This window comes from Aulonocara stuartgranti (assembly GCF_965226115.1).
Source record: "Aulonocara stuartgranti genome assembly, chromosome: 10".
NCBI classification, from domain to species: Eukaryota; Metazoa; Chordata; class Actinopteri; order Cichliformes; family Cichlidae; genus Aulonocara; species Aulonocara stuartgranti.
In genome coordinates this window covers 31,167,476-31,183,811 of record NC_138946.1, presented here as the reverse complement: position 1 = coordinate 31,183,811, position 16,336 = coordinate 31,167,476, and the positions used below count along the sequence as shown (strand labels likewise).

Here is a 16,336-nt window from a genome sequence, read left to right as displayed (position 1 = left end):
TATATTTCTATGACCTTCTTTGCTGCGATGCCTCTCTTTTGATCACATCTCTGTTCACTCTGATTTGACAAAACCATGCCTGAGATCCAGCGAGCATATGCAACGACTGACAGACACGAAGAAATCATGAGAGTCCATGACTGAATCTTGCTTCCACAACAGATATGACAAAGCTAAACACAGAAGAGGATGGTTATAATGTCCCAGGGTGACTGACAGGTTTCAGTTACTGCCCTTAACAGACTGTAACTGTGACGAGCTCTTTCCCCAAGAGGCTGTGACAGGCTGGACTAGGCAAAAAAGGAGGCCAAGCATAATTGTAGGAACAATTAGCAACATAATAGCAAACATCAAGCTTCCTTAACGCTCTCAAACCCAAAACAGACCACCTCATTCTTTTTAATTAGCAGGGAGCTTTGCACAGGACACAGATTGGGGGAAGAGTGCAGCTTCAGAGCAATGCTAGAGTGCTACTGCTTCCAGACAGAGCACTGCCCGGCAGCACACTCAAGCCTGAGACATTTAATATAACAACTCTGTATTAATGTTCACTGGATACACAACCATTGACAAGTGTGGATACAGCTCACTGGAGCGTCAGGATGCTATTATTGCGTTAGCTAGGATCCCCGAGAGAGTGGAATGGTGGGGAATTCAGACACTGGCCCCTCCTCTTTAGCACTCCGTGTAGATCATCAGATTCAAACATCTACGTGCTCTGAGAATAAAGTTTCCAGCTGAAATTTGTTTCACAGATGTGCCAAAAATATATTGGTTTACATATTAGTGTATTCGTCTTAAAGTCAAATCTTCACAGGCCACCAAAAGTATCTGTAAACGTCTGCGAATTCCCAAGTTAGCACTCTGCACCAACTCATCAAAGCAGCGCCAGAAAATACAAACACACACACTGCTTTCATTGTGTCTTGAAAAGCTCGTATTATACCAGGAGGAACCGCCAGAAAATTACATTAACTGTATGAAAAAGGGACATTTGTCCACTGAAAGGCAACTACTGCAGAGAAAATGTCTGCATTACTTGTAAAACTAATGCAACATAACAGGAGAAGATGCTGTGCTTCCAGCTATTAACAAATCACATGTTGGTGTTTCTGCATGCCTGTTCACTGTGCACAACAGAGCAATATGTGCCTATTACAAGGCAATGGTGAGTGATAGTGACCCTTTTGGACAGAAGGCCCAAGTGTGCAATGGTATCAGGAGCAAAGTGCCTCATTGTTTCATCTCATGGGGAGGGAAGAGGGAACAGAGGGGTGGATTTAGCTGGGTTCTGTTTGGCCAAGCAATTATTGTTTCAACCCGAAAATAAATAAAATAAATAAGTAAATGCAATGTATTTATTTCCTAACATTCTGTGCAGTTTGTCCTTAATAATAATGTATATAGGCAAACATCTGATATTCTTACATGCTGCTGTATGTTCTGACTGACAGAAAGTGTTTTTATTCTATATTTGCAGGTGGTGATGCAGCCAGAGTTTGTAATATGTGGGCTCAGGGCTGCCCGAGTATTGTACCCAATCTTTTCTAAGACCACTTTTCTTCACTGTTATTTTATTTAATTATTAAATGCTCCGATTTCTTCACACCTTTATAAAACGCTAATTTCAAACGTTTATTTTTCTAATCCTGCTTTAGAATTATACGCACAGTTTCCAGCATTATACAGCTCACTACACCACCACTAAACATGTCAACGATGAAAGTAATAGCACTTTTCCAACAACAGCATAATATCTGAAAGTGTCGGAGCTTTGCAAAACTGAATTTATGACAAAGCTGCATTGGTGTAAACTGCACACGTGTTGCTAATAAAGTGCTCGCTCAGTGAATATTCAAATTCCAGCGATAGAGGACTGAGCTGTCTTTGGTTCTGAGTAATCATCTGCCGCTAAATGTTTAACCAGATAACACGTCGACATCCTATAAACCACATATTTCAAACGCTGACGCAAAGCTTCCCTGAAGTGCAAGTTCAGAGATGTAAGATGACATTACACGAACATTTACTATGTAATTATACGTTACTAGAACCTAACACACTTAACACAATTAAAGAGAGAGGAACTGGAAAAATACGGAGTCATACAGCACAAAATTTCTCCCCTAATTTCTTTAAAACCCAGGATTAGCCTTACGTCATCCAAATCCCTTAATCTATATAAAAAACGAGAGGAAACCCCGAAAGTTTCCGAATAAAGGTTAGCTCCACAATGTGAACTCGAAACAAATCAAACGCATTTCCTTACCTCTGTTCCATATCACTGGACCTGCCTAGAAGCGTTATGACAGTTTTTCCAAAGTCCAAAGTACAACTTGGCTTTTTCTTTCGCTAAAGTCGCACCTGTACAAAACGACGGTGAAAACTCCTCTAAAAGCACCGAGGTCTCGTCAACCAAGACATTAAAAGTTTAAAGTTTAAGGCTGGAGAGCAGTGAAACACCGCAGACTTTATTTTCTCGCTCTGTCAGAGTCCGAATACAGCTGCAGCCTATCGGTTTACGACCACGCCGCTGATGCCTTCAAATGCTCCCGGACACATGGGCTTTCGTAGCTTTCACCGGTTGTTTCGGACAAAAATAACGAATTTTTATTAATTATTAATAATTTTGTTAACTTGGAACAAAAGATTTAAGCTACTTTGATGACTGATTAGACGTCATGTCATGTAGGTGATTGTAGCCACCTGTACTAAAGCCTTAAAGTCAATTTCCCTTAAATACGGCCTTTGAACTGCGCTAAATACCCGATACTTGTAACAGCATTGAAGGCAACACCGGCGTCAAAGCAGGCAAGAGGTGCTTGCACAGTGGAAAATGCTACTTCATACGACACACTCCTAACAAGCAGCATCCCTAGTTTTATTCTTCGTAATATTCAAGACCTTCAAAGGTAATTTTAAAAAAACCCAATAACTCGGTAATTAGTTTTTGTTGTTGTTTTCTTTTTACTGAGGGGGGATTGGGTGCATTTGAGAGACTATGCTGGTACATAAATGGTTGAGCTGAAGCAAATTCCAAAATGACTTCTCGTTCTTACCCCCCCTCTCCCACCAGGATCATTTCAGAGACCTCCCAGCCTGACACAATCAAACCAGACACACAAGACCAACTTGCCCAGTGCCTCTGGCCGACTGACCTCAAAAAGACACTCTAACACTTTAAGTGTGGTTAAAAAACCCTGTAAGTATTTAGCTTAGCCATGACGTTATGTCAACTCTGCCCCCTAAAGACCCCCTGAAAGCATTATCTTGTTATTTCATTAACTAGCTCAGTCCCTCAGCAAACAAACACTCGGAGTCAAAACAAAACTATTATTTAACTAACTGTTGCTAACCCAAGATCACAAGACTCCAGGCAGCCCGATTCACTGCAAGTGACTGCTTTAAGCTGATGCATATTTAATGAATTACAGACACATTTCCTTGGATAATTACAGTACGTTCACTCAAGCCCTGAACTGAAGTATACACTAGTTCTTTGCAATGCATTCCCATTCATTTGTTTTTTCCCCTTATGAACACGCCTGCACACAACAGTTCAGAGGGAAGTTACTCATCTGCTGAGCTTTAAAAAGATACAGTAGCTTCTAATTTCGTGTATCAGATGTTTGAGTTTTTCTGAGCATCTCCAACAAAGTGTCCTCCCCTTTGAAGTTCCCAGTATCAGAAGCTGCCAACACTACCTTACAGTAGGTAGGCATTTACCACTATTTACCACTATTTTATGTTGTTTACCTACTTTAAATCATTCAAATTTAGCAGTGGCATTCTGTATACTCATCAGTGTTACCAGTTTAAAATTACTGGAGGAACTTTTTTCTGTAGAACATTTAGTTTTGCAACCTCTTGCGTACAGAGCAGAGGCCTTTACCACTTTCTTTCTGAACTTCCTACGAGAAGGACCTCTAATAGAAGCCATGGGGCTGAATAAACAAGACACAGTGAGCATGGCGCTTTGACCTTTAGGACAAAACACATGACAGAACACCTACAGAGCAGCAGCCACACATGCAGTGAGATTCAGAAAACGCAGTTCATAGATTTAAAAAATGAAATTTGTAATACTTTTATGTGGTTTGAGACTGCTTCCACCTTCCTGAGTGCTATTAATATTTACACTGAAATCAATATACAAGGAAGGAAGGAAGGAAGTCTTGGTGTAGTCTTAGTAATAACTGGATGACATGGGGGGTCTTCAGCTAATGCAGCTCACCTGAACCTTCCAGGCTATTAAAAGCTGGCTCAAATGAGCTGTTCAGCTTGTGTCTTCCACTTCCAATGTATGTGTTTTAAAAGGCACTTTAACCACCAAACAGCTTAAAATGGGATGAGAAAGTAAAAATATTTACATTACACATGAAGAACTTTCACTTAATATGTACAACTCAACTGAGACTTTAGCTTGTCTGTCTCCTCATAGATCTTGCAGACAGGAAGTAGTAAATTTCTGCCCTGCTATCTTGTACCATATAACAGGATGAGAACTTTGTGCTACACTAAGCATCACACAGCTGGTATTTTGCATGGACATGAATAATCCATTTGACTTCTGGAATGCCAGAAGTACAAGGATGCCAAGTTAACTGGACAGGAGAAGAACACCATGCTGTCTGAAACATAAACACGGTAGTAAATATTAATTCTTACAGTTTGGATACATGCCTCTATGTTTTTTAGTCGCACAGTTATCATGAGAAATGTATTTCTTTAATGAGGCTTGTGTGTGTCAAAATAATGTTGCAGTGCACTGAAGTGTGAAAGAAGTCTAACAAGTAAGGATCTCTATTAGCAAATGTTTTCTGTGTCACTGATGCAATGACCTTCCTTACACGCACAGTCAGTTTACAGCATAACCTGACTTGTTAGTACGTAATCCAAGGCACCACCCATACAAAGGTGCAGTTTACAACAACAGCGTCTCATTGACGCTGCAGATAAACACATTACGCAGACCTTGGACAGTCTCACAGCACCAGGAAATGATCTGAGATCCTTTGGAACAGGAGACAAATCTAACTCTGTCTCACACATTCTCTCCTCATTTCCCTCACATAAGCAGCTGTCTTGGCTCATATATGCTCACAGCTGCCCAAATCACTGGTCCCCAGACATGATGAAGCCTGCACTGAGGAGGGGGATGGGGGGGTGCATCTGGGTCAGTAACTGGTAGGTCTTATGGGTTGTCTGGGGAGAAAAGAAGTCGAACCTTCCTTGTTTATTGAAAGTTCACAACTCTTTTTTTCCCCCTTTACCATGAAGCTAGTACAGTTTGATCCCAGTTTCCACTGCAACACAGGGCGAGCACACGGTATGAGGGATTAATAGCTCCTAGCTTGTATGGTCTTTATTTTAACTGGAACAGCACAGTGTGTTAACAATTTCCATCATTTTACTGGGAAGCGGCAAAGGTTAGTGGTGAACTGCGTTGATCTGGGCAGCGGAGGCATATTTTTCCAATGTTGTGTGGCTCCCTGCAGGAATGTGCTCTTTCAGTCACCATGGAGAGGGAGACAGATTCTTACTGTTGCAGGACAAAGCTTAAAGCTCAATGGATGGGTTTACAGGCCTTCACATTGTGAAAGGATTAAATAAACCAAGGCTGGCTGGGACCTAGCACCACGGTACCCTGCCATGGCCTTACAGCTTTGACCAAACAGACGCACACAAACAGCTGGCCCTCATCCAGACAGGATATTCAGCAACAATGAGTAACCTGGCTCACCCCTAGACTGATTTACATACACCTAAAGAGGCCATGGCAGTGAAAAGAACAGGGGCTGGAGGGGGAAGACTGTTCACTTACCCCCCAAATCTATTTGCCAAACTTAAATATATTAAGCAATGCTATTTTCTTTTACAGACAGATGATACAATGTGACATATTTAAACACACCCATAAAATATCCACATAGTAATAAGGACTTTGGAGCGAAAGAAAGAAGTGTAACAAATTTAAATGGAAACATGACTTATTTGCATTTGACAGATGTTTTCAAAACAAAGATAATAATGTGCCGAGTCAAGTGAAGAAAACTATAAACAAACACTGCAAAAACCTCCACACTTCCACACTATTGTGGCTTTACCGATAATTTACAATCAGATGGTCCACCGTCAGAGTGTGGAGGAAAGACTGTGTTAAAGGTCAAAGAAAAGGTTTAAAAGAGCAACACCAAAAAAGTGCACAAGAAATAACAGCATGTGTTAACAAGTGTACTGTGACAGGCACACTAGGACTAGTCCTAACAAGGCGACACAGTGCAAACACATCACTCAAAGGAGAAGAGTTAATTTTTGGTTAGCAGGTGGTGGTTGTGCAACACACCAAGGGGGTTTTTGATTGCTTTTTTTGGTCTACCTGAACTTATGCTGTAGTGGTTTAGCGGGTCGGCCACCCATGCACTGTCCTGTATTACACTCTCCATCTCCAAGTCTGCATGCATCCCGATGGACAGATGGGCCAACAGACATTTGGATGGATGGATGGATGATGGAGACATGAGAGAATCAGCAAAGGGAGAGAAGCACTTCAAGTTAGAGAGCAGATCAACTGTGCACTTTGGAAAACTGAGGAAATGACACTTTAAAAGAGCAGGTAACAGAACACATAATTATAGTTGTAGTACTGAATGAAAATGAATACTGAATGAAAAAAACTACATGAATTTAAAAAAGTGAAAGAAGTTCAGTTTAACTTTGAAGTTATAATCCTTAGGATTTTTATGAACTCACATCTTTTTTTTAAATTACATACCTACACATGAGGTAATGGCTTGCAGATGCACACACAAACAGCTATGAACAAGAAGTGGCTTCTTTAATTTCTTTTCAAATTTGCCTGAGAGAAGCATGCATACCCCTCACCACCTTATCACAGTAAAGTGGTCAGGTACAATGTGGCTTGGGTGATGGTCAAGGGCGGGGGGCTGTGGAAACAGTCTTTCCAAGTGCAGCCCCCATGAGGGGCTGGAGGGGAGTCTGGTCAGAATGGAGTTGCCCTCGGTGAGCAATACGTCCTGAATGTCATCGGCAGTTATGGACTGAACAACAGTTCAGAGTGCCCAGCCTACTTGGAGTTGCTGGGTGTGGTGCTGAAGGGTGCTCCAACTGATGTCATTGTCCTACTAAGAGACATCAATGCTCACCTACACAACGACAGTGAGACCTGTAAGGGCAGGATGAATGGCCAGATTGAGTTGAACCCAAGTGGTGTTCAGTTATTGTTGTTATATGTTGCCAACTGATCACTACCCAGTGATGTGATGGAACAGGTGGTGGGAGAGAATGCTAATTAGGTCTGGCGCACCCAAACGTATTGTGAGGGTGTTCTGGGAGTGTCCCAGGAGTGTCCCAGGCTCTTATCTCAATTTCCACCTCCAGTAGAACTTTGACATCATCCCCGTCATCCCAATGAGCTGGCTGTAGCTCAGGAGGTAGAGCAGGTCATCAGGCTCAGCAGGCTGACTGGAAGGTTGGTGGTTCGATCCCCTGCATGCCAAATATCCTTGGGCAAGATGCTAACCCTAAGTATGTGTTAGTTAGAAAGCACTTAAAAGCATAGAAAAAAGTGCTTGTGTGAATGGGTGAATGTGGCATGTTGTAAAAAGCTATATAAGAATCAATCCATTAATCAGTCAGGCCATAATACATTCATGTTTCACACCCTCATTGTTGAAGGAGGCGCTGCAAAGTGTTCGGATACTGTTGTGCTGTCCTATAAGCAGACTGTAGACAGTGGAGCCATCAACTTGAAGGCAGGCCGAGCAAAATGCGGTTTTTGCAGTAGCTGATCTAAAAACTCTTTTGTAGGAAAAGTTTGGTGAGCCCACTGAACAAGACTTTCCATCTGCCAAAACTGACTCAAGAAAGGCAAAGCAGTGCTCTACTCACAAACTGTGTAGTACAGGGGCAACTCTGCTATCACTCTATAACCTCCTATAACCTCTGGGTGGGTGAGCCCCTGGAGTGTAGAGTCACCCTGTTCCTTAAGACCTTGGGTGTTACAGGGCCGTGTTAGCCAACACGCCACTGCAATATCAGGTGGACATCTTGGGCAGTGCCTGTGGAAGACTGGAGTAGTGATCGTCATCCTTAAGAAGAGGAACTGGAGTGTGTGCTCCAACTACACAAGGATAACACTCCTCAGCCTCCCTAGGAAGCTCTATGCCAGAGTACTAGAGAGGACAGTCCATCTGTTAGCCAAACTTTGGATTCGGGAGGACCAATGTGGTCACGGAACTCTGGACCAGGTCTTTATCTAATCAAGGAAATTCAAGTGTGGATGGGAGTTTAGTAAGCCAGTGGAAGTGTAATTTGTAGACTTTGAGAAGAGTCTACAAATTACAACATAGCAACAACACAGGCAGACCCATTCCAGGGTCTGCCCGTCAGCCTGCAGTGAGCTCTGTTGTCAGATGGAGGCAGTGTATAAAGCATGCATTACAACCAGTCTGTGGGCCACTCTTGCTCGTGTTGTTGCTCCATCAACCAGGGGTGCCTTCAGAATGTTTTGATAGGGGTGGGCCACTAAAGGTATTAGGGCGGCACATAAAAAAAAGGAATGAAATGACTGCAGGTCAGCAAAAACAACTTTTGATTAGATGAATAATGGGGTGGTTTTTATTGAACTGGTTCTAGTGATGGAAGATAAATATGACAGCAATTTCTTTTGTTTACTGCCCGCAGAATTTGGGGAGCTAGTTTATGAAACATTGTTAGTGCCAATAAATCAAACAGGACTAAAATCTTAAGGATTATAACTTTACTTATGCTCATCAAATTTGTGATGTACAAAATCATAAAAAAAAAAAAAAAGTGTAAATGTGAAAATACTTCTATATGTATGTGCGTGTGAACAAGAGAGGGTGGTGTGAGCAGAGAGGCAGGTGGAGTGTGTATACCAACACGCACAGGGGGGAAAGAGACTCCAAGAAGCAGGCGGCAGGCCAGAGCAGGGGGAGGCTGAAGCAGAGGAGTCACAGTCAAATGCAACAAATCAAAACACATGCCAACACTACTGTACATCCATGTGCAATGAGATAGCAACAGCATTAATGATGTACTGAGACAGTGGAGAGCAAACGATGCACATTTTGAAACATGTACAAAGACATTCCACTTTTTAATCTGTGACTTATAATAATACTCCTGAGCCAAGATATTCTCGTTTAGTGTCCTGTAAATACTAGTTGGCCATCTGCACGGTTTCAGGAAACAAAGACTTCAGCTTAGGGCTGTGCGATATGACCAAAATCTCATATTCCGATATAAGACATTTATCGTCCCGACAACCATATGTATCACAAAAATGTTACATTTTCTGTAAATTCTGTGAATCTCAGGCAACTTGACTTGCGTGTTTTCAGCTGGGCGTCGTGTACCTGGAGTCGAGTGGTTTGACCGATGCGTGAAACCATACATTTTTAGACATAAGTTGTAACGACCGCCTTTTTCTTTGTATTTATTACACGGCGTGCTGCGGGGAAAAGCCTGTTCTAACATCTGAGTCTAAGGTTTCTTTTGAGCACCTGACGGCTCTTTTTTGCTTATATTACAAAAATGGTTTTGAAATAATATTAAGATGCTCAAACAGAAAAACATTAAACGCAAATATATAAAATATAACTATTTACAGAGAGACAGGAATAAAAAGGACCCTTAAAGTGGAAGAGCCTCAGGGAGAAGGAGGAGGAAAAAAAAGAACATTGTTTCTGCCTCATCAGAAAACTACTGATTGCTAGAATGAATGGCTTTGGCCGGACCCTTTGAACTGGGTCAGAGCATCACGTCACCAGGCTGATTGGTTGTCGCGGCGCGACTTGATGCTGGAGTTCAGATTTTTCCAACTCAAGCGGTAGACGCGATAAGCGCGAATGCACAGAATGCACCACACGAACTGCAGCGCGTATTTTACTTTGCGCTTCAAACGCATCAGTTGAGCTACTTGGTTGTGCAAATCAGGCAGAAAAGCGTTTTCGCGACGCAAATCTACTTCTGAAGTTTCGCGCAACCCCCAGTCGCGCTTCATCGTGCTCCTTCATTGACTTTACATGTAAACCTGAAGCTCTGGTCGCGTCTATCGCGTTCAGTGTGAACGCACCGTTAGGTCCTCGATTAGTTTTGACTGGTCCTTCTGTTTGTCATCATTTCAGTTTATTTTGAAAAATCTCAACAGGATCTTCAGCTTTATTGTGAAAGGTTTATGTGGAAAAACAAGCGGACTGCGGAGCCACACGCTGGGTTTCCCGTCATTGTTGCTAACAGCAAATCATAAAAACAGTCGCTTGTCCGTCCGTAGTGTGGTTATTTTAAATTTAAGAGAAAGAGAGAACTTTAAGAAATTAATATAGGCACTACAGTGACCATCAAAACAATATAAAATTTTGCTGTAAACAGTTTATGTTGCGACACCATGAAACAAACGATAGCGTAATATGAACGTTTTCATATCGTCATCCGATATATATCGAACAGCCCTACTTTAGCTCATACACTGAACAGAAACCCAATCATTGAAGAATTAATCAACAATAAGAGGAAAATCTGGTGTCTATATCAAAATCAAGTTCCTGACCACGTGCAGATACTCTGATATCAGAAATAGGGCTCATGCAAAAAACAAAAACAACAAAAAACAGCAACAAGCATTGAGATATTTCTTAAAAGCAAGGGAGTGGGACAGCAGGCACAGTCTAGCCTCGGACTGAACAGAGTGCTGTGTGTGCACTGCAACAAGATCCATTTGGTATTAGTCACAATCTGGAAGGATCAACAACATTATGCTTGATACTTGAGCTGCACATCAGATAACATGGGCATCGAAAAGCTCCAGAAAGTCCACAAGCAATAACCACCCTCTCTACTTTAACTTTATTTTTCTTCAATTTCTTCTTTTGTCTTGTGTCCTCACTTAATAGAGACCCCAGAATGAGGCTTTGGTATGGTTTGGAAAAGCAGCTCCACTTGCCCAACCCAATGCCAGCGGGCTGGCTGTGACGCTGAGTCATAGTGGTTGAATCAATGTTTAAATTTGGAGCATGTGATGTGGATTTATTCAAGACATCTTACAGCAATAGGATCTGAGCAGCTATTTCTGATGACAATGTTTAGCTCAAGCCGCTAAAAACACTGTCGAGTGCTCTCTTTGATTCTGAGAGGGTTTGTGTTATACACTTGTCTTTGACACTCTCTGGAGTGTGCTAAAGAGCTTATCTGTTTGCTCTGGACAGCAATAGATTAGCAGTTATTTGCAGAGGATTTGCATATGGCTGAGTCATAAATCATGAGTAAAGGCCTCTTTCAGCTGATCATGTGTCAGAATTACAGGCTTCCTTTCACAGTAAAATCATAACCTGCTTATATATTAGACGTCTGTAACAGAGTTCTTATTGTTCCATTTCATTTTAGATTAAAAGTATCAACTACAATATTACCAATAAATATTTTTTCCTCTGCTGTATTGTAAAAGGATCAAATAATGTGAGAATATTCACTAAGGATCTATTGTTTTTAATACCCAAATCATTAAACTGACCCAAAGAGTCTGTTAGACCACTGCATGCACACTAATATATACCCAAAGTCAAATCACTCACCACAGATCGAACTCTTTCCTGAAACCTCAGCGATATCAGTGAGACATTAACCGCCATCAGTGATAACGCCCTTCTAACACATTTCCTGTTAATAGTTTAAGAGGAGAATAAGTACCTGGTTTTGGCACTGAGTTGGTCATGGACTGTGGCACTTTGTCATTTATGAGCTCCACACACTCACTGGGGAAGAAGCCAACCTGGAAAGAGTTACAGCACAGAGAGAGGTGGGAGGAAAGACAATCACATTTTAGAAGACAATAATGGCACCCAAGGGCGTAGAGATGTTAAGGAGTGGTTGCCATATCAGTTATATGATTTATGGCTGATTTTTACCATTTTGTCATCACGTTACATAAACACTTCCCTTCTAAACTGAAGCAAAACTCAGATAAAATCATTACAGTGGGTCATTTAGGTTTGTAGCAGGTTTTACATTTGAATATGATCACATTAACTTTAATTAGCAAAAATAGACATTCAGGTTGCCCAAGGATACAAAAAAACAAAACAGTGCAAATAATGTTAGCAGGTCAGACTACATGGCAGTCTGGAAAAAGTGGGATTCAAAAGGGTCTGTTTATGACTCAGACACACTCAGATTAAAAACAGGATGGCAAACCGCCTTGTTGGTTGATGACTGCACTGATTTTTTTCTGCATTTGCTGACCAATTGGAAGCAGTTATGGGATTCAACAACGAAGGGTGTTGCATGCTCAGCCTCTGGGTGAATCCTTTCAATCACAAGGCAATTGCACACGTCACCTGGTGGGTGGCACTCTCTCCAAACGATGGCGGCCTAACTCTGACTTTATACATGCAGATAGACTGAGCAAAACTCATCTACACATGTCAGTGTTAAAAAGGAACTAGAACCAGCTGGTTTCCAGCTGGATGCATTCTCACTGTATTCTTACTGAACATAAAAGCGAGGTTGCAGAGCACCTATAGTATCTTGCAATTAAACCAGCATCCTGGAGAAACCACGTCACCATTTCCCCAAAATTTCCCAGGTGTGGGACTAATAAAGGATTATCTTATTCGCAGGAATTTCACTTTCACTTTCAAATGTATTGAGCCCATTCAATCCCAACCAGCAACCTGACAGTGCTATCCCTCAGCCTCCTCGTACGTACACCTAAGGTATCAATTTGAAACTCCTACATCACCTCGTTCAAGTTATCAACAATATCCTCCCATCAGCCTTTTACGGATGGGGGTAAAAGAAAAACAATACAATTGCAAGTTCATTGCACATCAACACTCCATTTGTACATAGTCACTGTGTTCCCAATTGTGACTGTAGTTTACAGAGCTACAAAGCCTGTAAAGAGGAATTAAAAGCCACCCAGTGTCAGAGCAGTGAAGTTTCAAAGACTGAATGCCATGTCGAGAGAAACTGTCATTGAGGATTTTACTGTGGGCCAGCCCAGGTGGACCAGACTGTGGAAACCAGTTAAATGTGCGTCAGAACCCTGATAGCAGAGTTTTGGACATGTTGCAGTAGCCTATGTGGCATAGTGGCACAGTAGCCTATTCTAAATAAGATTCCCTGACGGAAAGGAGAAGGAAGGCTTCAATTCAGTGACAGGATAAAAAAGTAAGACCAACAACCATGAGCTCTGTTTTGTTGCTCTTAAATCTGAAAGAATGCGGACAGTAAGAAACAAAGCTTGCAAGCTAGTTAAAGCACACAACACCCTATGCTGTGACATGCAAACTAACATGCCTCCCTCTCCTCACACTCTCCTGCCTTCCTGCATCACTACCTGGTGTTTGAAATCCTCCAAGGGAGTTTTACTGTTCACTCGACATTTACTCTGCATATCTTTTTTTTTTTTTTCTTTTTTTTTTGGGGGGGGGAGCTGCTCTTTACCCATTATGGATTTTAACCTAAAGTTTACATTATACAATAAAACACAGGAGTATTAGTGGTACAAACAGGCCACTTCTGGCATCATCAACTGCCCCCTACTGGTGGTGTCATCAGCCATCAGTTCTACCAAGACATCCTAGATTTGAGTTTCACTTTGCTTTTACTGTTAACAAAGTTCAAATGTGACAAACTGAGTGAACCTCTCATTCATATAAAACATCTATAAGTATAGACCAGCCTACATGTGTTCAAGTGTTCAGAAACTCTGTAATCCAGAGGAAGCTAGTTATTTGTAGCTAGTTAAACATAAATGATCAGTAAACATCCTGCTAGGGCTGGACTGTTCACCAACATCACATAACATTTAAAATATAGGTTCTCAAACTAAATGAGGAACAATTAGTTCCTCATCGCTGTAATCACAATAGGATCTGGTTATGGTCAGGAAACAAAAACTATACATGTGGGTATGTGGGGATTGTTCCAGATCCTTTCATAGACATAAACTATCACACTGCACCCACTGTTGCCTGGGGTGTTGCATTTATTTGGACAGAGCCAGTCAGGAGAAGCAGCGGGGGTGATAATGTTGGGGGATCTGTCAAAAATAAAGACTTGTCAGGCAGAAGGCCGAGCTCGGCGTAAGGCAACATCTTCCAGCCAATGATGTGACCTATCAAAAACCTGGAAAAGCAACTGCTGTAAAATTAGTATTATAAACTTCCACATCGGGCTTTGGTGTCTTCTTTTAAGCGCATTAATGAAATAATTTCTAGATCATTTTCACTGTTTCACCAGTTAAGCACCACCAACGCAGCCCCCTGTTTGGCTTGAATGCTGGCCTCCTTTACACCTGAACACCCACTTAGCAAATCTTGCCCAGAGTGTTTTGTATACACTTGTCTGGGTAAAAGTTTCATACACACAAACACAGTGGGCATACTGTTCTCCTGTGTTATTGATGACCTTCATTTCAAAATACAACTGCCGATTTAAGTGTTTTCTTAGACTGATAGGATTCATGTTAAATAGTGATTAAGCAAGCTTTTTGACTAACTTCATTAGTATTGTGACTACTTTGACTGACAGGTATTTTAACTTGGGCAGCAGCAGCTGATTGGTACCTTACCTCCATTAACTGAACAGGACCTCCGCACTGCTTTTTATAGTGTTTATGCCTCTTACAATATTGCCTGCTCTTTAGTATATATTGTCCAACAGGTTTGTGCTTTCCGTGAGTGAAAACTAAGAAATTTTGAATGTGCCAATGCCCTCTTTATAACGCCAATTAGTTCAGTAGCCAATAAGAGCTAAGTGGATCCATGAAGCTGGAGCCAAATGCTATTAATATGGAAGCAGTTTGTTTAGTTAATGAAGTTTTAATGACATTTGTAGAATGACATAGGCCTTTAACAGTATGAACATGTGTCCAATAACAGCTATGCTAACAACACCATAGTATGCTCCATTTGATTACTTAGCAAATCAATTCTTTAAATTACTTTATGTGAATATTAGCATACAACGTAATTTGAAAATGGAATGCCTAAGTTATTCTTTACATTATATATGCTAAGAATGGCATCACATATATTCTTACATTGCAGCTAAGAGACAGCTAGCTAATTCTGCCACTAGCAAAATTAAGTCTTAGTGTTAATGCTAGTTAGCTAGCTTGCTAACAGCTAATGCATTATACCTACTTGTGTACTAACTTCTGTGTAACATCAAACAGTCTTGATTTCAGGCATCAGTAAATCAATTGCACAAGGTAAATATACATGCTAATACTTGCTTCTTACAGTAACAGCCAACATATCGGGGTTAGCCAACTACACAACATGTATCTAGCATTGGTTGCTTTGTCTCATCAGTCAACTTAGACTCAATATAAACACTCTGACAATGTCCATTGCAGTTTTCTAACAGCTGTGACTGCCAGGTTACACACAGCTCCTTTAACTTCAGTCATGTGCTGTTCATGGTTTTATCTTCTCTTCACGAAACATGCAATATTTTTAGTACCAAGAGAAAATCATGCAGTGTCATGAAAAAAGATAAAACCATGAACAGCACATGACTGACTATATATGCACACAGCGTAGGAATATGAATTAACTCATGTAATCTCCCCCAAAGCTTCACATGAAGGTGGATTTGTATCTCCCTTTGCCTTTCAGCAGACTCTTAAATATTTGAAGTTTACTTTACAAAGAAGCTCCTTGTCCTTGAAAACCTCAAATACAAGTCATATCAAAAGTTTACAGCCAGAGGGAAAGAACGTGCGAGTTTGTTTCAATGTGCTTTGTGAGCAGCGTACCTGAAAACCATGCTTGCCCCTCCACCATGTGGTGTCCTCTTTAGGGGGCATGTCAATCACAGACACGATGTCGCCAACCTGCAGAGAGTAACAAGCTGACATCAATGATTGTTATAACTGAAACGACAATACATCTAAGCTGACTTCCTCTTACAAGTGCATATTTAGTAAGGATTGTTTAGAGCTGAAAAGCTTGTCTTGAAAGACAAAAAAACAAACACCTACTCAGTTTTCATATTTATTTACTGGTAATATCTGGACCGAAGGCATCTTTATTGCTGTTTCAGTTTGTTTTCCTCTTGTATCACCATCTGTGTAACATTAACTGCTACAAAGCCAGTTTAAAAAATAGGTGTAAAGAATTCACTCTCATATTTTGACACAGAGTAAGTGAGAGTGTGCGCTAATACTAGTCATCGACAAAACAAGCATTCATAAGCTGTTAGCTCTATCGGGGTTTTGCCTCAGTAACACAGCATGGGTCTACTAAGAATTTTAAGGTGTAAGTCACTGGACAGTCACTTTTTA

At 41.1% G+C, this 16,336-nt stretch overlaps 1 protein-coding gene across 8 annotated transcripts in view; it reads right to left on the bottom strand.

The window, feature by feature from the left end:
- arhgap32b (Rho GTPase activating protein 32b) overlaps positions 1-16,336 on the bottom strand; it is a 124,388-nt gene that overhangs the window by 15,407 nt on the left and 92,645 nt on the right. For 5 of the 8 annotated variants that reach the window (XM_082549179.1, XM_082549174.1, XM_082549178.1 and 2 more), the window contains 4 exons: positions 15,809-15,886; positions 11,731-11,812; positions 8,932-8,982; positions 6,380-6,454 (listed from right to left, as the gene is read on the bottom strand). In XM_082549179.1, coding sequence (XP_082405305.1) covers positions 6,380-6,454; positions 8,932-8,982; positions 11,731-11,812; positions 15,809-15,886 — 286 coding nt within the window. Of the gene's footprint in view, positions 1-2,269; positions 2,559-6,379; positions 6,455-8,931; positions 8,983-11,730; positions 11,813-15,808; positions 15,887-16,336 lie in introns of those variants that run through there. The other 3 variants (XM_082549176.1, XM_082549177.1, XM_082549181.1) reach the window with 3 other exon arrangements.